This window comes from Castanea sativa, chromosome 1 (assembly GCF_040712315.1).
Source record: "Castanea sativa cultivar Marrone di Chiusa Pesio chromosome 1, ASM4071231v1".
Lineage (NCBI taxonomy): Eukaryota > Viridiplantae > Streptophyta > Magnoliopsida > Fagales > Fagaceae > Castanea > Castanea sativa.
Genome location: NC_134013.1, coordinates 29,795,001 through 29,820,413, shown reverse-complemented (window position 1 = coordinate 29,820,413; position 25,413 = coordinate 29,795,001). Strand labels below are relative to the sequence as shown.

The window sequence follows — 25,413 nt, the reverse complement described above, 5'->3', positions numbered from 1 at the left end:
TACTTGTCAGCATGCTAATCCTTCAATGCTTTAGAACTCGAGGTTGAGTTTTCTCCAACCAGAGGAGAATGATGCGGGAGATGCAAGAAAATTATTATTTAATATTATTTATGTTTGTAAGTCAATTGTATTTTTATGTTTTAGGTCCTAGTAGTTTATTAGGTTATTAGTATTTTAGTATTTTAATTTGGAAGCAAGGTTATTTTTGTAATAAGGCAATTAGGGTTTCCTAGCCAATTAGAACTAGGGTTTAGCAATCCTTTATAAGCAACTTACTGTACTCCTTGAGGAGATAGTTGATATTTTGATGAATGAAAAAATGACCGTTTGGTCTTTCTTTCGTCTGATGCTGACTCCAGGTCTACCTTAGGTGCTGACTCCAAGCAAGGCTTAGGTGTTGACTCCTAAGTCATATCCATTTATTTTATTATTGTTCCAATTTTGTTTTAGTTGTCCTGCGTCAACTTATCTTTATCTATATATATATATATATATATAACAATAATAAATGAAGTTGAGAGAAACTCAAATTAGAATTTAAAATTAAAGTTCCAATTTTATACCATGTGTCTTAGATTATTTATTCTTATAAAGTTTTATTTCTTAATTTTAGAATCAAATATGGGACCACATCATAAATATTTATCCAAGTGAGTTATTAAGTACAAAAACCAAAGTGTTTAAAATAAATTTTTTTCCATATAGGTTTCATTGCTTCTGTAGTTGAAGGTCTTGGCTGCTGAAGTATGTTTGCTTCCTGTAAGAATCTGTACCCCGATTTAACAGAGTATTCCCCATCAGGATTAAAAGGCCAAATCAGCACATCTTCTTGAATGGAGCGACACAGAGGGATGTTTTTGATAATAGCAGCTTCAAAGTCGTAAAAGACTCGGTCAAGCATATCTTCCTTCCAAGTTCTACTTACTGGGTCTATCAAATCACTCACCCAAACTGTACCAGCCCCCACCATCTTTGGTGATAAAACTTTGGGTTTATTTTTCACAGGTAACCAATTGTCCTCCCACACCCGAATGGAATTCCCCGTGCCAATTCTCCAAACCGTCCCACGCTTTATCACTTCTCTTCCCTTAATTATGCTTTTCCAAGCATATGATGCATTATTCGGGTTTTTTGCTTCCATCACAATTGTGGTTGGGAACAATTTGGCTTTGAAAACATTGTAAAACAGTGATTGGGTATCATGAAGGAGTCTCCCCGTTTTCTTAGCCAAGAGTGCATCATTAAACATAGCTAAATCTTTGAAACCCATCCCTCCTTGTGTTTTAGGTTTGCATAAATCCGACCATTTCATCCAATGAATTTTTCGACCATCCCCTCTTTGTCCCCAAAAAATCTACGAATCAAAGATTCAATTTCATTGCACAAAATGAGTGGTAACTTAAAACAAGAAAAAGTATAGGTGGGAAGCGCTTGGGCAACAGCTTTAATAAGAATTTCCCTACCAGCTTGAGACAAGAGTTTTGATTCCCACCCTTGTAATTTCTTCCAAATCTGTTGCTTAATATGAGTGAATCTGGTTTGGCATGCGTGCACAAGTTCCTTACCTACCAAAGTGGATCTGGTCCGCCGCAAAATCATCTCAAACAACATGTGTGATATTTGCAAACAACAACCAGAAGACACGATCCATGCCCTGTACCGCTACCCTGTGCTGAACCCATTATGGAGTCAAACTCCAATATGGAACCACGAAGCACTCAAGGGCAATAGCGATTTTACTGACGTTATGGATTTTGTTTTTGCAGGAAATAAGGAGCCTGAGCTGTTCTCCATCGTCATCTGGAATTCGTGGAATCGTCGGAATAATCTTCGCCTAGGCAAGGCTGCTCTACCCCTTGACTGAATAACAGAGCATTCGCGGGAAAGAAAATTTGAAGCCCTTACCCCTCCAGTGATCCACACTCCAAACCGGAATCAGCATCAGAATGTCTGGTCTCCTCCAGAAGCCCAACATTTTAAAGCAAATTATGATACGGCTATGTTTGTTGAAGAAAATAAAGCGGGTCTGGAAGATGTAATTCGTAATAGTGACGGTCTCGTAATGGCTTCATTGACGCAACAAATCCCACTATCAGCCACCGTGATTGAGATAGAAGCACTAGCAGCGCGAAGAGCGACGGAACTCGCACTGGAGATTGGTCTCGACAATATTGTTTTAAAGGGTGACAATGAGTCTCTGTTCAAAGCTTTGAAGAGTGGAGACAGAAACTTGACACATGGTCACATTATAAATGATATTTTGTTCCTCACCTCTCTTTTTTTTTTCGATTTTTAATGTATCATTTGTACGTAGACAGGGGAAGAAGTTAGCCCATTCTTTAGCTCGTAAGGCAAAAGACGTCTCTCACATGACCGTTTAGATGGATAAGGTGACACCAGATCTTGTATCAATTTTTCAGGCTGACCTTCCTAGCCTGACTTAATAAAAGGCTTAGTCTGGATTCTAAAAAAAAAAAAAGTGTTTAAAATAAATGAATTGTAAAAAATATAATAAAAAGTGCTTCACAATAACAATAATAAAAAAACATGGACAATTTACATTTTATACCTAATAATATCATTACAAGATTTTTTAAAGAATTAATAAAATATAAAATTACTATCAATAGTATTTAAATTATATATATATAGGAATTATATTATACATCTTATTATATATATTTTTAAGTGTATCCATACGTATGCATGGGATTACAAGCTAGTATCTATATAATAATAATAATAATAATAATAATAATAATAATAATAATAATAATAATAATAATATGTGAAACTGAGAGAAACTCAAATTAGAATTCCAAATTAGAGTTTCAATTTTGTGCCATGTGTTCTAAATTATTTATTCTTCAAGAGTTTTATTTCTTAATTTTAGAATAAAATGTGAGACCACGTCATAAATATTCATCCAAGTGAGTTATTAAGTGCAAAAACCAAATAGGTTAGAATAAATGAATCGTAAAAAAAAAAGTGCTTCACAATAATTTTTTAAAAAATGGATAGTTTATATTTTATACATAATAATATCCTTACAATTTTTTTTAAAGAGTTAACAAAATATAAAAATGACTATCAATAGTATTTAAATTATATATATAAGAATTATATTATGCATCTTATTGTATATCTTTAAGTGTATCTATGCATATGTATGGGGTTACAAGCTAGTATATATTAATAGGTAAAACTTAGATAAAGTTCAATCAGAATTTGAAATTAAAATCCAATTTTGCGTTATGTGTCATGCTTTATATAGGGACCACACCATAATTATCCATCTAAGTTTTTTAATCTTTGTGCCAAATGAGTTAATGAGTGCAAAATACTAGAAATCTAATATTAATGAACTATAAATTTTTTTTTATTTTAAAAATCACATATACTTAATAAAAATCACCACACAATAAAGATCACCACACCTTCTATCTTATTAAAAATTAGAAAAAAAAAACTATCATAAGTAATATTAAATTTAGGTAATAATTTTAATATGTGACTAATTACGTTTAATTTTTTTTAAATAATTTGACTAATTATTTATATTTTTATGATAAAATTGTGTTTAAATTTAAATGTATCTATAAGTATGCATGTGTTACATACTATTTATTTTAAAATAATTTGACTAATTATTTATATTTTTATAATAAAAATTGTGTTTAATTTTAAAAGTATTCATGCGTTTGCATGTGTTTAATTTTAAATTGTGTTTAGTTTTATATAACGGAGCAATTCACCTCTTATGTAGGGTTAATTTTTGGGGTTCAATCCCACTATTTAGACTAAAAAAAAGGGAAAAAATCCAAATCCATTTATCTGCACCTATATAATAGCTAAGCCTTAACATAATTTTTTTTTTTTTTTTTGAGTAGAAAAAAAAGAGAGCATCTTATTTACTATTGAAACTTCTAATTCAAGCCATTACTTTTAAAAGAGCATATGGGAACTAAGTGTCATCCTAATTATTGAAGCAACTTTCAGCTATTTATAATTGTATTTATGTTGTTCAATTTTCGACATGATTGTGACTAATTTTCTCAACCAAACCAGAGAAGAGAAGCAATGGTTTTTTAATATTGGACAGTATATATTAGTAACTGAATATGAAAGAGTTGGTCTAGTGGTGCTTTTGGGTATAAAATTTGTAGCTACCATCTTTAGGTCACCTTTAAGAGATTCTTCCCAATACATGCTTAATGTAGGTGGAATAAAATGATTATACATACCCAAGAGAATATTCAAATGGTTGAAAAGTTCTAAATATCAATATTCACAAAAATCTGAGTCTTTTCAACAAGGGTAAAATATGGTTAATATTATGGAGGTTTAGACTAATACCAGTAAGGTCAAAAACTTTTCGAAACTAGCCAACTTGATCTTTAAACTCAACTTGGTCCCTGAACTGTTAACTCATTTTCTCATCTTTCTCATCTCAAGGGTGTTAACTATATTTTTCCCTATAGATAATTTATTGGGAAAAATATTGATTTGTATTTATGCTTTTAAGAACTCAAAAGTTTGGGGCCCAAACCCACTTAGAATAATGAGGCCTGCACCACCAAATTAGGGTCAGACAGATAGAATTTGTTAAAAGAGTGGGGATAACAAGTCGGGTTTAAGTCAAAAGATTCAAGCAAGAAGGGAATAAAAGGAAGTGAAAAACAAAATAGTATTGATGGGTTTTCTCAAGTCCACCCCATGACAATTTCATACACTAGGATATACCCTCCTTTCTTTCTTTCTTCCTACTGTTTTGGTTCTAATCTCTTTTCCTTGATTTTTTTCCGAATCCCTTCATTTGGAAGTTCTCTTCCTTTTTATACTCCTATGTTTCTTGCATCTTAACCCTCCATCTACATCCCTCTAGGTTCTCCTCAAGACACTTGTCCCTTTAGACTCCTGTTGAAGGTGGTAGAAGGGGCTGCTTAGCTGTGAATCCACTGTTCAAGTGTCATTTCCTCATCAATGCAGCTGATAAAGCTGTTGCTAGTCATTTAATGCGGAGGTAGTAGGTAAGCTCTCACAGGAAACTTCTTTCAAGTACCTTGGCCTCTTCCTGGAAGACTATTTTTATTCCTTGGGTGCTTAGGTAACGCTATGCACCTTTCCTCTCCTCTTCTCAAGTCAGAGGTGCTTTACGAATGGACTAGCAGAAACACCGTTTTGCCCTTCTTCGGTCCTTAGACTCCTCACAATGCTCAAAAAAGCTTTTGTTGTGGAAATTTTAACAGTTCTGAATTTGAGTAGCTAAACTAATATGGAAGGTATTGGCTCAACATATTTGGAATTGGAGGCCTAAGTTATAATTTTAAATGAGTCTTTCTATATTTAATATCACTTAACTAATATTTAGTTACTATTTTATATTATAATTTTTTAAATTTAAAAATCATAATTTTTAGTTTTTAATATGACTAATTCATTTAATGGTGATTATGTTAGATTTTTATTAATATGACTAATTCATTTGGGGAGAAATGCTAGAGTTATCTATACTACTAATAACATGATTCCCTTATTTGGGTTTCATTATTTTGCATACCAAAATATTCTCACACAAATTCTAAAATCACATACTCTTTAGTTTAATTTTATTTGCTATGAAATACAACAAAAAGGCTAAAAGCGTAATTTAGCATTATATAAACCACCCAAAATCCACTAACCATGTTCATCTATATATATATAAAGCCAAAATCTTTGAAACTCCCACAATTTTTCACGTTAGTACAATATTTAAATAAAATTATTTTCATTTAGTCCAAACTTAACAAGGAGTGAAACTCTATCTCTCTGACAAGTCCAACTTACGCTCTTTTGTTTTAATGTAAAATATTTTCAGGAAAATATTTTCTTATTTTACCGTGTTTGTTTTGCAGTAAAATATTTAGTTAAAAGGAAAATATTTTCAGTCAACCAAATCAATTAGGCAAATTTATGTAAAACATTTTACACTTAAAATTTTGGTAAAACATTTTACATTTGCTCTCTCCCTCTCACCCCGATACTTTCAGTCCCTCTATCCTCAGGCCCTCTATCCTCAATCCCTCTAACGCACGCTCTCTCCCTCAGATACCTCAGTCACTATCACGCTCTTTCTCCCTTAGATACCTCCCATGACTCTCTCCCTTCTCACTCTTAACTTCTCCATCCCCGCAAACCAGAGCTATCAAGCCACTCTCAGGTTCACAGAGCCACCCATCTCCGGCAACTCTCATCGCCAGCTCCACCTCTGCCATCATCAGCTCCACACCTCCACCCACCGGATCTCAGATCTGACCATACACCCACTGATTCTTGGTTCGACCATACACCCACTGGTTCTACCTCCACTATCGTCAACTCACCCACCAGTTCTTAGATCTGGGTTTTTTTGCCACTACACAGGTTTATTGATTTGGGCTTTTTGGTTGGTTTATGGGTTGTGGTGGGTGGTTGGGATGGTTCGTGTCATGGTGTGATAACTGAGTTTTTGGGTGACTGGAATGGTTTGTGGGCCATGGTAAGGGCTGGTTTGTGGGTTATGGTGGGTGGTTGGCTGGCTTTGGCACTTTTTTTTCCCTTCTTCGTGGATTTGAATGGTCAGAGGAGTGTCGGGGTGGTGGTGGGTGGGTTTGTGTAGTGGTGGTTTGGGGGCTGGTGGATGGTGGCTGGTTGGTTTTTGCCGGATCAAATGTTGGTTGTGAGATTGTTAAAAAAATTTCATTTTGCTTAAACATACTTTTTTTACATTTTCATGAATGCAAACCAAACATTGGAAAATGAAAATATTTTCAATAAAATATTTTGCATGTAAAATATTTTACTTTTACAGATATTTTACATCGAAACAAATGGAGCGTTAAACTCAAACTCATCATTTTTTTAAAACAAAATTATTTTTGTTTAGTCCAAACTTAACAAAGAGTGAAACTCTATCTCTCTGACAAGTCCAACTTAAACTCAAACTCATCATTTTTTTTAAAACAAAATTATTTTTGTTTAATCCAAACTTTACAAGGAGTGAAATTCTATCTTTCTAATAAGTCCAACTTAAACTCAAACTCAAACGTTGATAGTTTTTCTTTAATATTTTTTGGTTTTTCATAAGTTTTAATATTTGAATTTTTGAGTTATTTTTTTGTAGTATTTGAAATTGTCTGACAAATCTTTTGTAAGCTATTGCACGTTCAAGCAATGACTTCTTCATCAATTTGTAACACAAATTGAAATTATACAAGAGAAAATCATGCAATAGTATAGTTTCTTAATCAATTTAAGATTTTATAAAATTATTTTAGTCTACCTCACAAATAGGTAAGTTCTCGTGTAAGTTCTTGTGCATAGCACGAGTTAGCGACTAGTTTCATCTAAATTAGAATCCAAATCCCCTTAACTATATACCATTTGTTCTCTATTTGGAAAGTCTGTTTTCTATTTGAATTAAAAAAAACTCTCAATTATGTTCGGTTACTTTTTTTTTTTTTAGGGAATTACATATTGTTACTTTAAAGAAAATAAAGAACCTTTCCTATCAAAATCAAGCACAGTTCTATTAAAAAAAAAAATCAAACACTTTTTTTAAAAAGTGTTAATCTCAAACAAAAAGAATTAAATTTAAAATAAAGTGATAACTTCAAACTGAACAATTTCCTTCATGCACGCCTCTCACTGAATCATGTTCAAATGATTAACACTTTTTTTTATATAATCTCAAATAAAATAAAATAAAATTTAAAACAAGGTGTTAAACTTCAAACTGAACAGTTTCTAACAGTTTCCTTCGTACATGTCTCTCAATAACTCACATTCAAATGATTAACACAACTTTAACTCACAACATAAATAAATAAATAAATAAAAATTGAACTCTTCTACAAAATATCCCTTTGTAAAAATTTGACAGAGAAAAAAAAAAGGGGTAGCAAAAGACCGAAACCTCTACAAGGAATGCTTAAGCTTGCGTTTGCAAATCATTTGAAGGCATGTTAATCTTCAACACTCACAGGAAAAAGAAAAAAAACAAAGGTTCTCTTTTTTCTCACTTAAATGTTTTAGTTAACCAAACACAAACAACTTGTTTATATACTGCTACTGTTTGAGTCTATGATTATTTGCTTCAATTTTTATTTATTTACAGATTTTTCGGCCCTAGATGTCCATGCTAAACTGCAAAATTTTTCACCATTGGAGATTATTTTATTGGCTAATTGAATCAATGCAAACTCTAATGCAATTCAAGACAAAGTAGCTTCTGTTCCTTTTGGTGGTTTGATTCTAATTTTACATCTGCAGATGCTAAGTTTAATTAAACTATGTAGCATGGTTTGTATTTTACGATCTAATGGTCTAGTTTTGTCATTTATTTGATGATTATTAGTTGTCTTTTTTTCCCTTTTATTTTCTGAAAAATTATGACACTAAATTTTTATTATTTAAAAATAGCCTCATCGCACGCACGTATCACATGTTGAGGCTAGTAAATTATAACAACTTTTTCTACAAAAAAACTTACAAACTGATGTGACAATGAATGCGATCAGTAGCACTTCAAGAAGATAATAAACTTATATTTGAATAAATGATGCTAAGAATACTACAAATTTTACATGAGCCTTTGCCAATAATAAAAAGAAATTTAAATATGCACTTATTAGGTTGTTGTTGTTGTAATTCTTCAATCATATTTATTATCATATCATATTGTAAAATTTATGTAAAATTTATAGCATCTCTATATAGACCCTCGAATTTTCTAATTGAATTACGTTTTGTGATTGCGGACACATCTATTTGTAAGACTAGTGTATTTAAATTTATAACTTTTTTTTTAATACCTCCTATTAACAAGTGTCCTAAAAGCATTAGTTAAAGGTTAATAAATGTTTAATTATAAGCTATAATGCACACTTTTCGAAAAATAAACTACACGTGTTAATAATTCATTGATTTACACAAATAAATTTATGGTTAAAATGCAAAACTCACTTCTATGTTTCACCAAAATTCATTTTAGTTTTCTAACTTAACTTTCATTCATTTCAGTCCTCAATTTTTCGAGTTAATTCAATTAAAAAATTTCCACCAACTTTTGTTATACATTGTGATTAATTTTTCAATTTTTTAAAACTTTTCTTCAAAATTCTTAAATTAAAAAAATTCAACTAATGATTGAAAAGTATTTTCTAGATTTTTTTTCCAAAAAATTTTAACAAAAGTTGATGGAAATGCCTTAATTGAATAAATTTGAAACTTAGAAACTAAATGAAATGAACAAAAGTAAAGTTAGAGAACTAAAATAAATTCTTAAAAAAACTTAGAGAATAAGTTTTACATTTTAGCCTAAAGTTATTATAGTTGTAAATTTTTTTTTTAATATATGCACACAATTTGACTTTATTTTTAAAAAATATATAAAACATTATTTAATAAAATATTAAATGCACCTTCACCACTTAACCACTCGCCTTACTTAACAAAATCTCTAAAAATTAAATATCACTACCCACCTCATATTTGGGTCCTTTATTCAGTAGGTCGGCCCTGCCCCTACGCCGTGGCCTAAAGTGAAGCCGATAAACCTGGACTAGGAATAAGAAATGTTTTTATTTTTTGATGAAAACAATGTTATGATAAAAATAAAAAATAAAAAACAATGTTACTATTTGCGGAAATTTATTGCAAGAACTGGCTAGGTTTAAGCAAAAAGCAACCGCACCGGTGGTTGTAAAAATTTACAAAATATAAAAAGTGCTCAATTTTATTAATTTTAATTAAAAAAATACCTACATCAGTACTTATAAAAATGTACAAATATACAAAACATGAACAATAATCATGCATATATGCACGGTTACTGTTCATGTGCACAGGGCCAGAGCTACATTGCTCCTTTGCCTCTTTCCCAATTTTTTTTTTCTCCTACAACTATACTAGTAATAGGATATTGTCCTCCAAAAAAATTAGAACTGGCCCCCCAATTATTTCTAAGATTTCTAGTTAGTCCAATGGATTTTTAATTAACCTTCTCAATTGTTCAAAACTTTATTACCTGTCCACCCCAATCATTCCTAAGATTTATAGTTAGTCCAAAAAATAATGACTAATGGTTGATCTTCTCATTTGTCTAAAAAATTTATAATTAATCCAATGAATAATAACTCACTCTCTAGCATTATTGACAACCCATTTCCCAACATAATTTCAATTTTTTTTTTTCATCTTTAGGTACCTACGAAGATTTGTTGTAACTGCTAGTGCCAGCCTATTGCCCCATTTTCTTTCTTCTCGACACAAAAACTCCTATCTCAACCAAAATTATTAATCCATTTTTTTTTCTGGTGCAACATCATCTCCTTAGCTCTTTAAAGATGTGAATATGCAAGTGCATTTTCTTTTCTCTCTTTTATCAATCATCATTGTTATTTTACCATTAGTATTATTTTTGTTTCTTTCTTCTTTCACTATGTGTGTGTTGATATGCATAAGGGTATTTAAGATTTTTTTTGTTCACATTTTTGTATTGCTATCTTATTTCATTAAAGATTATTGGATTTTATTTTTGTATTTATCTATAATAAACTATATAATTTTTGTATGTTAATTAATATTTAAGAATATAACAATATATCAAAGTTAATAATTTTGTATTCAATATGAACTATGGTTAATATATCAATACTACAATTCGGCCCTCCAAGTAAAATTTTCTGGCTACGCCCTTGCATGTGCAAATAATTTTTTTATTTTTTTTTTTTTCTCTCCCCCTCATCTTGCTCTCTCATCTGTCTTATTCTCACAACAAAGAAAGAAAGAGGTGGGTGGGGCTTTGATATAATAAAAAATTAAAAAAATATTATTATTTAAATAAAATAGATGATAGAATAGATAAACTGATGTAGGTGTTTTGTAAAAGTTAGTGGGTAAAATAAAAAAAATATGTTCTTTCCTTGATTTTTTTTTTTTGGCACAAATTAATGCAGTTGCTTGAAGCGGAGGTACCTAAGAAAATGTGACTGCTGTATCATAAAGATCATACAGCTCATAAAGATCATACAGCTGACAGTGACATCAATGTACTCGTACAGGAGTATTTATTGGTGGTGATTTTGATAAATTTTTGTGATAAGGAATTGGTGGGTGAAAATGTGATCGTGCATATTTCATGTGGACCGAATTACAGGTGAACTGGTACATAATTTTTTTTTTTTTTTTTTTTGAGAATTAACTGGTACATAAAACTAAAACTATTAAAAGTATTAACCAAAAAAATAAAAAACTATTAAAAGTAATCGCAGGAACATTTAATCATGCAAATGGGGACCAATGAATTAAAGGGGAACTAGTGCTGAGAAACAAATAAAATAGATCTATCTTTATCAACAACAACAACAACAACAACAAAAAAAGAGAGAGAGAGAGAAAAAAAAAAGAGAAAAATTGTTCAGGAAAAAAAATTAAATCCATTTTAACCAGGTTTTTTTTAGATACAATAGAAATAGAATGATGTTTGTTTCTTAATCATTTTTCTTTATTATCTTAGAGCATCTACATCAGCTCATTCATTTTACACATTCATTTTTACATTAAAAATCTAATTTTTCTATTTTACACATCCATTTTTACAATACACCCACATCAGTTCATCTACCCTACCCTCTCTTTTAATTAAATAATCATTTTCCTTACTTTGTTTTTATTATTTCACTCAACAACCGCATATAATTCGCGTGTGCTCTCTCTCTCCCCATTTCTCATTTCTGATTTCTCTCTCTCTCTACACCCATCTCTCCCTCTCCGATCCACATCTCAGATCAACCCTCCCTCTCTGATCCACCTCTCAGATCAACTCTCCCTCTCCGATCCACGATCCGCGACTCCGATCAACTCTCCCTTGCTCCGATCTACGATCTGCGGCTCCGATCCACGATCCGCGGCTCTGTGTTTGTGTATCTCTTTTTCTTTTTCTTTTTTTGTTTGAGCAAGTGTATCTCTGTGTGGGTGTGTTTGTGTGTGGGTGAGATTGTGTTTGTGTGCATCTGAGGAAAAAGAAGAAGATGAGGAGTTGAGTTTTAACTAACTAGGTTTGTTGAGCACGGAAATGAGAGAAAAAAAAAATGAGCGAACGAAAAATTATAAAATAATGGGATGAATGAGCTACAGTAGCCGTGTAAATATACACGGTTACTGTAGCTCGGGGATGGATTTGCACAATTTTAGACATTTTTACATCCACTGATGGGGGAGTTTTTTTGCTCAAAATGTGTAAAATTGGTAGTTATTTATATTTTAGAAGCTTTTACATGAACTGATGTAGATGCTCTTACCAAGATATAAATAGATATATTTCCTTTTATTGTAAAATGAATTTAAACTTGAATTTCTTGTTCAAAGAAAATACATTTTAAAAAAAAATTATAATTCAATAACTAAGAAAGAGGATTTGACTCTAAAATATTTTCGTTACAAATATCATAACTCATTAGTTCAACTACAAAACTTTTGACACTAATACAATTTATTAGTTAAACTAACTTAACCTTCGTAAAACTTAAGAGACTAGTATAATTATTTCTAAGACTCATAATTTATCATCAAACAGTTGACATGACTTTACCTTTTTCCACTAGAACTGATCAACCAATTTTTTGGAATACCAATAACTATTTTTCTCAATAATTATTTAGTGTGTGAGATGGAGGGGTTGAACATATCAAAAATATAATAATGTGCTCAAAATTTTTTGGAAAACCTTACTAAAAGAAATTATCAATATTAATTATCTATTTGGCTTCATATTGCCCTAATATCATGATGACTAGTTGTAGTCGCTAGGGTGTGTTTGTGATCCGCTTATTTTATTAAAACTAAAAATTTTTTGTTGAAAGTATTATAGATAAAGGTAAAAAAATTTGAAATAGTATAGTGAGGCCATGAATAGATCTTAAAAAGTGCAGTGGGTCTATGAATAGTAGCAAAAATAAGCTGAATAATAAAATAGATTGGCTTTTTTAATTTGGAGCCTAATTGTGTGTTTGCCAAAATTATATTTGCTAACTTATTTTACTATTCAGCTTATTTTGCTACTATTTATGGCCCCATTGCACTTTTTGGTACTATTCATTGGTCCTACTGTACTATTTTAACTAACTTTTACATTTATCTATAGTAATTTCAGTAAAAAGTTTTCAGTTTCAGTAAAATTAATGGATCCTAAACAGACCCTTAATTAGGAATTTTGAGTTTAATTTAATTGTTTGAGAGGCAAATAATGACAAGGCAGAGATGGGGGAGAGAAACTAACCGTATTGAATATATTTTATTTATTTATTTTATAATTGATAAAAGACAGCACTATTGTGACTCAAGAAAATGACTCAACTATTTTCCAAACAAAATAAAATTGCGATGTTTGAATTTCCCTTTCAAATGTTGAGAAAAGCAAAAACAAAGGAAAAAGAAATAAATCAGTAATAGAACTAGTATTCCGCTTCTATACGGATGTTTTGAGAGATGATTTGTGTACGTGTTGAAGATTGAAAAAAACGTAAAGTCATACATTTTTTTTTTTTTAAGGATGAAGTTATTGGGGCAAAAAAAAAAATTTAAATGGTCAATTTAAATTAAAACAAATAATAACTTATTATCTAAGATTTATTTTGAAAGTATCTTGAAATGTTATGAATGTAAAACTTCTCATAATGTTAGCATTACACACTTTGCTACATTTGTCTTACATTGCACAATGTGAGTAGTGAACAAAAATAGTGAGTTTATGTAATAATGATAGTTAATTAATCACAATTCACTGTATAAAACAGTTGCGACAAAATATGTGACAATAACATTATTAATTAAACACGATTCACACCGCATACAACTGCACCATACATACGGCACCATTATTCTATTCTTCTCCACTGGTGAAGCAAAAACAAGATCAATGGGAAATGCAATGTAGGAAACTTGGAAAAGTATTAGAGAGGTGCTACGTCTCACAATATTTTTTAAAACAAATCATATTTGGGTCCTTTATTCAGTAGGTCGGCCCTGCCCCTACGCCGTGGCCTAAAGTGAAGCCGATGAACCTGGACTAGGAATAAGAAATGTTTTTATTTTTTGATGAAAACAATGTTATGATAAAAATAAAAATAAAAACAATGTTACTATTTGCGGAAATTTATTGCAAGAACTGGCTAGGTTTAAGCAAAAAGCAACCGCACCCGTGGTTGTAAAAATTTACAAAGTATAAAAAGTGCTCAATTTTATTAATTTTAATTAAAAAATACCTACATCAGTACTTATAAAAATGTACAAATAGATAAAACATGAACAATAATCATGCATATATGCACGGTTACTGTTCATGTGCACAGGGGCAAAGCTACATTGCTCCTTTGCCTCTTCCCCAATTTTTTTTTTTTCTCCTACAACTGTACTAGTAATAGGATATTGTCCTCCAAAAAAAATTAGAACCGGCCCCCCAATTATTTCTAAGATTTCTAGTTAGTCCAATGGATTTTTAGTTAGCCTTCTCAATTGTTCAAAACTTTATTACCTGTCCACCCCAATCATTCCTAAAATTTATAGTTAGTCCAAAAAATAATGACTAATGGTTGATCTTCTCATTTGTCTAAAAAATTTATAATTAATCCAATGAATAATAACTCACTCTCTAGCATTATTGACAACCCATTTCCCAACATAATTTCAATTTTTTTTTTTCATCTTTAGGTACCTACGAAGCTTTGTTGTAACTGCTAGTACCAGCCCATTGCCCCATTTTCTTTCTTCTCGACACAAAAACTCCTATCTCAACCAAAATGATTAATCCATTTTTTTTTCTGGTGCAACATCATCTCCTTAGCTCTTTAAAGAAGTGAATATGCAAGTGCATTTTCTTTTCTCTCTTTTATCAATCATCATTGTTATTTTACCATTAGTATTATTTTTGTTTCTTTCTTCTTTCACTATGTGTGTGTTGATATGCATAAGGGTATTTAAGATTTTTTTTTGTTCACATTTTTGTATTGCTATCTTATTTCATTAAAGATTATTGGATTTTATTTTTGTATTTATCTATAATAAACTATATAATTTTTGTATGTTAATTAATATTTAAGAATATAATAATATATCAAAGTTAATAATTTTGTATTCAATATGAACTATGGTTAATATATCAATACTACAATTCGGCCCTCCAAGTAAAATTTTTTGGCTACGCCTTTGCATGTGCAAATAATTTTTTTATTTTTCTCTCCCCCTCATCTTGCTCTCTCATTTGTCTTATTCTCACAACAAAGAAAGAAAGAGGTGGGTGAGGCTTTGATATAATAAAAAATTAAAGAAATATTATTATTTAAATAAAATAGATGATAGAATAGATAAACTGATGTAGGTGTTTTGTAAAAGTTAGTGGGTAAAATAAAAAAAAATATGTTCTTTCCTTGATTTTTTTTTTTTTTTTGGGCACAAATTAATGCAGTTGCTTGAAGCGGAGGTACCTAAGAAAATGTGACTGCTGTATCATAAAGATCATACAGCTCATAAAGATCATACAGCTGACAGTGACATCAATGTACTCGTACAGGAGTATTTATTGGTGGTGATTTTGATAAATTTTTGTGATAAGGAATTGGACCTGGTGGGTGAAAATTTGATCGTGCATATTTCATGTGGACCGAATTACAGGTGAACTGGTACATAATTTTTTTTTTTTTTTTTGAGAATTAACTGGTACATAAAACTAAAACTATTAAAAGTATTAACAAAAAATAAAAAACTATTAAAAGTAATCGCAGGAACATTTAATCATGCAAATGGGGACCAATGAATTAAAGGGGAACTAGTGCTGAGAAACAAATAAAATAGATCTATCTTTATCAACAACAACAACAACAACAAAAAAAAAAAAAAAAGAGAGAGAAAAAAAAAAAAAAGAGAAAAATTGTTCAGGAAAAAAAATTAAATCCATTTTAACCAGGTTTTTTTTAGATACAATAGAAATAGAATGATGTTTGTTTCTTAATCATTTTTCTTTATTATCTTAGAGCATCTACATCAGCTCATTCATTTTACACATTCATTTTTACATTAAAAACATAATTTTTCTATTTTACACTTGTCAATTTTTAAATACGCTTGCGCATCAGTTCATCTACCCTACCCTCTCTTTTAATTAAATAATCATTTCCTTACTTTGTTTTTATTATTTCACTCAACAACCGCATATAATTCGCGCGTGCTCTCTCTCTCCCCATTTCTCATTTATGATTTCTCTCTCTCTCTCTCTCTCTACACCCATCTCTCCCTCTCCGATCCACATCTCAGATCAACCCTCCCTCTCTGATCCACCTCTCAGATCAACTCTCCCTCTTCGATCCACGATCTGCGGCTCTGATCCACGATCTGCGGCTCTGATCCACGATCCGTTGCTTCGATCAATGATCTGCGGCTCCGATCCACGATCCGCGGCTCCGATCCACGATCCGCGGCTCTGTGTTTGTGTATCTTTTTTTTTTTTTTTTTGAGCAAGTGTATCTCTGTGTGGGTGAGTTTGTGTTTGTGTGCATCTGAGGAAAAAGAAGAAGATGAGGAGTTGAGTTTTAACTAACTAGGTTTGTTGAGCACGGAAATGAGAGAAAAAAAAAGGAGCGAACGAAAAATTATAAAATAATGGGATGAATGAGCTACAGTAGCCATGTAAATATACACGGTTACTGTAGCTCGGGGATAGATTTGCACAATTTTAGACATTTTTACATCCACTGATGGGGGAGTTTTTTTGCTCAAAATGTGTAAAATTGGTAGTTATTTCTATTTTAGAAGCTTTTACATGAACTGATGTAGATGCTCTTACCAAGATATAAATAGATATATTTCCTTTTATTGTAAAATGAATTTAAACTTGAATTTCTTGTTCAAAGAAAATACATTTAAAAAAAAATTATAATTCAATAACAAGAAAGAGGATTTGACTCTAAAATATTTTCGTTACAAATATCATAACTCATTAGTTCAACTACAAAACTTTTGACACTAATACAATTTATTAGTTAAACTAACTTAACCTTCGTAAAACTTAAGAGACTAGTATAATTATTTCTAAGACTCATAATTTATCATCAAACAGTTGACATGACTTTACCTTTTTCCACTAGAACTGATCAACCAATTTTTTGGAATACCAATAACTATTTTTCTCAATAATTATTTAGTGTGTGAGATGGAGGGGTTGAACATATCAAAAATATAATAATGTGCTCAAAATTTTTTGGAAAACCTTACTAAAAGAAATTATCAATATTAATTATCTATTTGGCTTCATATTGCCCTAATATCATGATGACTAGTTGTAGTCGCTAGGGTGTGTTTGTGATCCGCTTATTTTATTAAAACTAAAAATTTTTTGTTGAAAGTATTATAGATAAAGGTAAAAGCTAGCTGAAATAGTATAGTGAGACCCATGAATAGTACTAAAAACTGCAGTGGGTCTATGAATAGTAGCAAAAATAAGCTGAATAATAAAATAGATTGGCTTTTTAATTTGGAGTCTAATTGTGTGTTTGCCAAAATTATATTTGCTAACTTATTTTACTATTCAGCTTATTTTGCTACTATTTATGGCCCCATTGCACTTTTTGGTACTATTCATGGGTCCCACTGTACTATTTCAACTAATTTTTACCTTTATCTTTAGTAATTTCAGTAAAAAGTTTTCAGTTTCAGTAAAATTAATGGATCCTAAACAGACCCTTAATTAGGAATTTTGAGTTTAATTTAATTGTTTGAGAGGCAAATAAAGACAAGGCAGAGATGGGGGAGAGAAACTAACCGTATTGAATATATTTTATTTATTTATTTTATAATTGATAAAAGACAGCACTATTGTGACTCAAGAAAATGACTCAACTATTTTCCAAACAAAATAAAATTGCGATGTTTGAATTTCCCTTTCAAATGTTGAGAAAAGCAAAAACAAAGGAAAAAGAAATAAATCAGTAATAGAACTAGTATTCCGCTTCTATACGGATGTTTTGAGAGATGATTTGTGTACGTTTTAAAGATTGAAAAAAACGTAAAGTCATACATTTTTTTTTTTTAAGGATGAAGTTATTGGGGCAAAAAAAAAAAATTTTAAATGGTCAATTTAAATTAAAACAAATAATAACTTATTATCTAAGATTTATTTTGAAAGTATCTTGAAATGTTATGAATGTAGAACTTCTCATAATGTTAGCACTACGCACTTTGCTACATTTGTCTTACATTGCACAATGTGAGTAGTGAACAAAAATAGTGAGTTTATGTAATAATGATAGTTAATTAATCACAATTCATTGTATAAAACAGTTGCGACAACGTATGTGACAATAACATTATTAATTAAACACGATTCACACCACATACAACTGCACCATACATACGGCACCATTATTCTATTCTTCTCCACTGGTGAAGCAAAAACAAGATCAACGGGAAATGCAATGTAGGAAACTTGGAAAAGTATTAGAGAGGTGCTACGTCTCACAATATTTTTTAAAACAAATCATAAGTGGTTAATTGTTATTGGTTCAAATTTGAACCTAACACTAAGATTATTTTGTTGCCCCAACAGTAACAATCTGCCACTAAAGATTTGTTGTAAAAATGTTGTGGACATATCATTTTTCAAAGTATTATATTACCAAAAAAGAGAAGAAAAACGGTACAGAATCGGCAACCTTCTAGATTTAGAATTAGAACCCTACTTTTTCTGTTAATATTCTATTTCGGTCTAGATCTGCCGTCTACCAAAAAAAAAAAAAAAAAAAAAAACATACGCTTGGTCCACTGCTATTGATTTGGACAATTTTTTCCACTATAATTTAAGTCTTAAACTTGTTCAAAGTATCTCGAAAGTTATCATACTATCCCAATAAAGTCAACGTTTACAAGAAAAATATGGGCAAAGTATATTATCCTAAAACTTTGAAAAGTAACATTATAATTTATAAGATATTATTTTATGTATAAATTGTGGTCGTAAAAATAAATTGTGAATTGTTCATGTAATAACATGTGTCCGGTGTTTACAGTATTTCCCATCAAAAAAAAAAAAAAAAAAAAACGTGTCCGGTGTCCATATTCAAAATTGTATTTTCTAGTAAAATAGAAACTTAGGGGTTAAGCGATATTCAAAATGTCAAAGAATTTAGTGTTTTACAAAGAATTTACATGGAAATTTTGTGTATTCTTTTTTCTCAAATTTAAAAAAGAAAAGTCTACGCAAAAGTTATGACTGAGCCGAATATACGTACATCATACGTGGCATAAGATATAGAAAATTAGGAGGAAACCATTCAGGGAGGGGAAATATTTTTCTTAATCTAATTAAATTTTTTTGTTATACATCTATTAATTTATAAAATGCTTCATCTATGTGTTGAAAATGTTTATAATTTTTTTTAATTTTACTATTATTATTTTATTTGCTTTTCTATGGCAGGTGTCCAAAACTATTTGAGGATCTAATTTTTCCCCTAAGTACGTGTGGCCCCCTCTTCCACACACATTATTTTTCTATAATACATATAAGAGGATTCTCCTTTTTCAATTGGACTTTTATGTGGTTCAAAAATATTCTCATTAATGATGGTAACTTCATTTAGAAATAAGGTCATAAATGTCAAATAACAAATTTAATCTTGAGTTCAAAAAGAGAACTCCTAAACTTTTGGATTTTTTTTTTTCCTTTCACGTTCAAAAAATAAATTACAGATCCAAGTTCAAGTTTCCAAATACATCCTTGGGGTAATTTTAAGATTTTTATTTTTTTGAGAAACAAACTAATTGCTAAACACATACACTTTAATTACATTCTCTCACAAAATTCAAACACATTACTTAACACAAAGTACTACTACAAAAATACCTTAATTTTAAGATATTGGTTAAGAGTTTTAAACTCAATATCTTATGGGTATTATATGACATTGGGAACCACTAAAACAATGTCTTATGTTTTTTTACACTTATCTATAAGATAATATATAGAATATATTTTAGCAATCACATTTTAATTTGCCCCCAAAAGATAAATTCCTCGTTGGTTTGGTTTTAATATTAGCTCTGTTTTTAAAGTTTTAATAATAGAAATTTAATTTAAAAGACTATTTAAGCTAAATAACCATTTAAATTTATTGAAATTTTGGTGACAGAGTTTCATCTAGAGCATAATTGTTGTGGGGATAAAAGAACCAAGTAGGAGTATTGGGCCGTGAGCCATGCCCGAGGATGCAAAGGAGTCCGAGGATGATCAAACAATAAGATAAGTATGTGGATTAATAGGCCGAGGACAAGGACAAATAACAATGAATAAGTGGTGTCTCCCGAGGAGCCAAACTTCCTCAGGAGGCGTTGTAAAGGGTTGGAACCCGGCCACCTAGAGAATACCGTGCAAGAGACAACCATACTTTTGAGGATAAGCTTCAGAGAAAGGAGTCAACAGTGAACTAAAAAATATCTAAGAAGAAGGTTGCTATCACCACATTAAATGTTCTGCACCTAACCAACTGGCCGCATTTATGTGGAAATGACGTTTGAACAGTGATATTTAGCCTTACAGCTACACACAAAGTTTCCAGGAGGGTTCTAATGGGACAAGCATCCAAGAGATCACCTACATAATCAACAGGTGAAAGGTTGGGATTGAAAAAGAATAGGACTATATAAGGAAAAGGCCCCCGTGAGAAATGGGGCATGTAATCACTAGAAAAATAAATTGAACAAAGAGAGAATACCTCGTACTTAGAAAAAGCTTGAATATATATAAGAACAACTTATCCTCAGACTTGACTGAGGAGTGCCATTACCGTATTGTGTTTTTCTTACTGGCTTAATCCCTTTCAATTAAGGCCTATATTTGATTTGTCGAAACGTTTTTTCTTGTAGGATCCACTCTCTAACAAATATATTGGGTAGGGCTTGCTGGGCCACCATTAACTGTTCACAAGTTGGAGGTCCAAACTTAGGGTCCTTACAATTGTAATGGGGTAAAAACATTTTTATTATACATGTGACATAAGAGGAACTTATAAAATCCCACTTTTATACCTGTGTATAAAAAAAAAAATGGAAGAAGAAGCAAAAGGAAAAAGAAAGAAAGAAGAAGCAATAGGAAAAGATATTCTTCCAAGATAAAAATATTTGGAGGTGGTGAGTTATAATTATAAATACTGGAGGTATTCGTTGAAAGCATTAAGACATGTCAATTAAATTATAAGACTCTTGACATATGATATCACTTTTTAAAAAGCAGTATGTTAAAAAAAAATGGATTGATCGTTTGGTCCCAATGATTGTGTTACTATCTTAAGGAGTGTTGAATTCGCTGTGATGTGCCTTGATGTGATGCACTAACATTGTAATATTATATTATTGTGATCTTACATTAATGCGATCTCAATACAAGAATACAACATTACATTGTAGCTATTAAACTCTACAATCAACTACCAAACTCTATAATAGAGCATCAACTGAAGGCTTCAAGTATTAAAAAGCTATCAGTGTTTGCACCTTTTACAATGACACACATTATAGTGTGCTCTATGCACAAATACATGGCAATTGCTATTAGCTTAAACTCTCTCTCTCTCTCTCTCTCTCTCTCTCTCTCTCTCTCTCTCTCTCTCTCTCTCTCTCTCTTTGTGTGACTGGTAGTTGAGTTTAAATGTCAAACACATAATCTATTTACAGGTCAGGGTAACCATAACAAGAAGTTCTTAGGGTTTATGTAGAGCCTTTAGGACTAGGCTGGGCTGATTTATCTTTAGCGTAGTGAGATTTTGGCTAAAACTTATTAGATGTAACCATTAATGACCCATGTCAAGTTGCCTAAAACTCTAATGTGGCGTTTGGTATGGGGTAATGTTTCAGAATTCCCAGGAATATTTAAAAATTCTCATGTTTGGTTACAAATTACACTAGAGAATTAGATGCCAGGAGAATTTGGATTCCTCCTTTAACCCCTTTTAGTAAGAATGTGGATTCCCTTTAAAACAGATGGGTATCCAGATTCCTAAGTTTAAAGGAAATTATATATATTTTTTTTCAATTGACAATTCTAACTATTTTTCCTTATCATTTAAGCAATTGAGATAAAATATAAAACAAATCATCAATATCTTTTCCTTTGTCTTTTATTTTTATCTCTTCCCGTCAAAACAACATAAACCGGATATACAATTCTATTGATATATTCATCTTTTCTTCTTTTAGACTATAGTTTTAATGAATTTGTCATAATTTATAGTTTATATTTTGTTTGTCATAATTTATTTAGAGGAATATTTTTTTTTTTTAGTAGACTTATATTGGATTTATAAATCTAAGGATAAAATGGGAAAAACAAATAATTCGGTTAAGATTCTTAGGAATAAACCAAATATTATAATCTCACATTTCTAGGAATCTTATTAGATTTCTAATTAAACAAAACATAAGAATAGTTACATTCCTAATCATTCAGATTGCAAGGTATTACATTCTCAAGAATCTGAATACCAGGAGTAATGTGGATTTCCCGTATCAAACGCCACCTAAAAGTTTGTAAATGAATAAAATAGAATAATTATAAGATAATGGAATGGAAATTTATATATAAATAATGAGCATAATAATGGATTGTTTTGTTCCGTCAAGTTTTGGAAAAATGCGTATTGGATGCATGATGTAACAGAATTGGACGAACCTACTTGAACAAACCTACTTGACTGACGATCTATTTGAACGAACCTACTTGACTGCCGATCTATTTGAACGAACCTACTTGGCTGACGATCTTGGAATCATCAATGATGATGTGATATTAAGGGTCTGTTTGATTGTGTTGTTTAAACAACAGTTTTCGTTGTTTAAACAATACAACACATATTTCCACAACATTTTTTCACCCACGTGTATTTTTACAACACTTTAACAACGTTACTAGAACAACATTACCAAACGGGCCCTAAGGTTTTTGATTTATTCTATTTTTTCTAACATTACCATAATTTAAAATTACAAAATATATCACATTATCTTAATCTCATCACCTTCCTAAACAATTTAATGTTGTATTCTTGTATTGAGATTATATTAATGTAAGATTACAATAATGTAATATTATGGCGTAACATAACATTACGGCAAACCAAATTCCCCATAGAGTAAACCTTTAAATCAAAAAAAAAATAAAAAATAAAATAAAAATATGAAAAAACTGACCAGTTCTTACAACATCAAACTTAATTTACATACCTAATGGCATACTATCATAGTCCCAATGCCCTTACCATCTGATACACACACACACACACACACACACACACATTGTACACAAAATAAGGACATCCATAATATATGCTTAACCTGGCTTTTTGTTCCTCTTCTACAAGAGCCCCCTGCAATCATAAACCAATGTGGAAAGATCTATGTCACAATCTTCTCTGTTAAGTAATCATTTTTTCTATGGGAGTTAAGTAATCATTTTTATTACTAATTCAGAGTTTGATTCTAGATTGAATGACATTCCCATAGCCCAAATTCTGCCATGGTTAGCCCATGTTGAATAGCCCATAATTCCACTGAATTATCCGTTGTATTACCTACTGGTATTGAGAATCCTATAATCCAGTTCCCCTCTTGATAGTTATACGGATATTAACAAGAGTTGCGAAGTTTGGAATGATTATTAAGTATTTTTGAAATACGAACGAATAATACTTTTTCCTATCACGTTACAGTAGCTAATAATTTTCAGAAGTTTGTAGGGAGAATTATTGGGAGAGACTGCCACATAATCTTGCCCCATCGACAAACCCTTAGCGCGTGTTGATAGGGGGGCATTGTTGTTCCCTGGTGCTATGCGTGCCAGCAAAACATGTAGCTTTTCCAAATAAAGTATTTAATATTGTTTGGTATTGATAGCTTTTATATCCAATTCCACCTAAAGTCCCTCTGATCGATCGGTGTTAGTTGGAAAAGAAATTGGCTTGCCACTTTCACAGGGCAAATTCCATCCAACTTCCTCTAATTTTGTTTTCAGGGATATTGTTTCTTATTGGGATTGGTTGTGCAGCACAAATCTGGTCAATATTTTTGGGGGATGTCAAAGGAGATGTTTGATAAATCCCACTTTTCTCCAGACTTTGATTAGAGAAACATATTTGAGAAAAAGTAAGAAAATCTTAACCTAAGCTTATCGATCTTTGAATACGAATCAATTCTTCCTTGCACCCACAGCCAAGCTCATCAACTCAGACCAAAGGAAGTCATTTGAATGGTAGTAGTATTTGAGGAGAGGAATTTCGATTTCAAATTTCAATCAAATGACTTGAATAAAGTATGAAATAGCAATTTTGTTTTTCTTGATGAAATCTATGGATGGATTTTAACTTAATTAATGTGTGGATTTAGAATACTTAAAGCGTAAATAGTAGTCATTTCAAATCAATAGTATCACGTGTTTTTGTTTAAGCAAATCCTTTGATTTTAAAACCTGAATGACTCCAGAGTGCATCAGAAGAAATTGCGGCATTTCTTTCATTAACTCATGTTATGTAATAGAACTCGACAGGACAAATCAAGACTAAAATATGAAGGACCTCTCTCTCCCGTTAACATACATAACTAGCAAAACTTTCTAATGTAACATGTTTGGCCCTGAGGCTGAAACAAAGAGGAAAAGTAAATAAAAAAAGCGAGAGATTTTCAATACCGTGACAATGAAAAAAGAGGCCAGCCAAATCATAGAAATCAACACAAGTTTAAAATACAACAGGTAACTGGGTTTAAGGCTGAGTTGAGTCAAGAGTTATGAGTTTATAATATCATCCAAAATTCATATTGAATATATAGACTTGGGACATTGAAACACAAATGGCATTCAAAATTGATGCATCTTCATGTTTGTATTCTACTAAAGGATGTGAGCCTTGAATGGCCTCGTGAATCCATTCAGACAACAGAAATTGCCCCCACAAGAAATACATATCCTTACAAAAATTTCAACTCATTTGGCAAATTACAAAAACTAACTAGTTTTTCACCTAATTATTGAATAACCTCCTTATATTGCTCTCTCTTTCTCAGGTATAAACCCTTGCCCAATAAATAAATTTGACTATTTCAAAAAATATTACATTAGCTTTAAAAGCAGTTCTAACAACATACTTTTTTCCTCACCTCTTCTTGTTTTTCTTTCTTCCTTTTGCCTGTTTCTCTAAACTTTTAATCCTTTGACTAAGAACTGAAGTAGAAGATATTCTTTGGTCTGGAAGCTTCCCTGATTCAAGAGGAACTGCGGTAGATTCTGCTTTGACTGCCATAGCACGTTTCAGGGTTTCCAACGCAGAGAAGGCAGGTTGTGGAGCAGTAGTTGGCTTTGTA

At 31.1% G+C, this 25,413-nt stretch overlaps 1 protein-coding gene across 1 annotated transcript in view; it reads right to left on the bottom strand.

The window, feature by feature from the left end:
* Positions 1-24,884: 24,884 nt before the first annotated feature.
* LOC142622155 (mitochondrial inner membrane protein OXA1-like) overlaps positions 24,885-25,413 on the bottom strand; it is a 7,618-nt gene continuing 7,089 nt past the window's right edge. The window contains exon 10 of the mRNA XM_075795587.1: positions 24,885-25,413. This exon is cut by the window's right edge and continues 52 nt beyond it. Coding sequence (XP_075651702.1) covers positions 25,206-25,413 — 208 coding nt within the window. The 3' untranslated portion in view covers positions 24,885-25,205.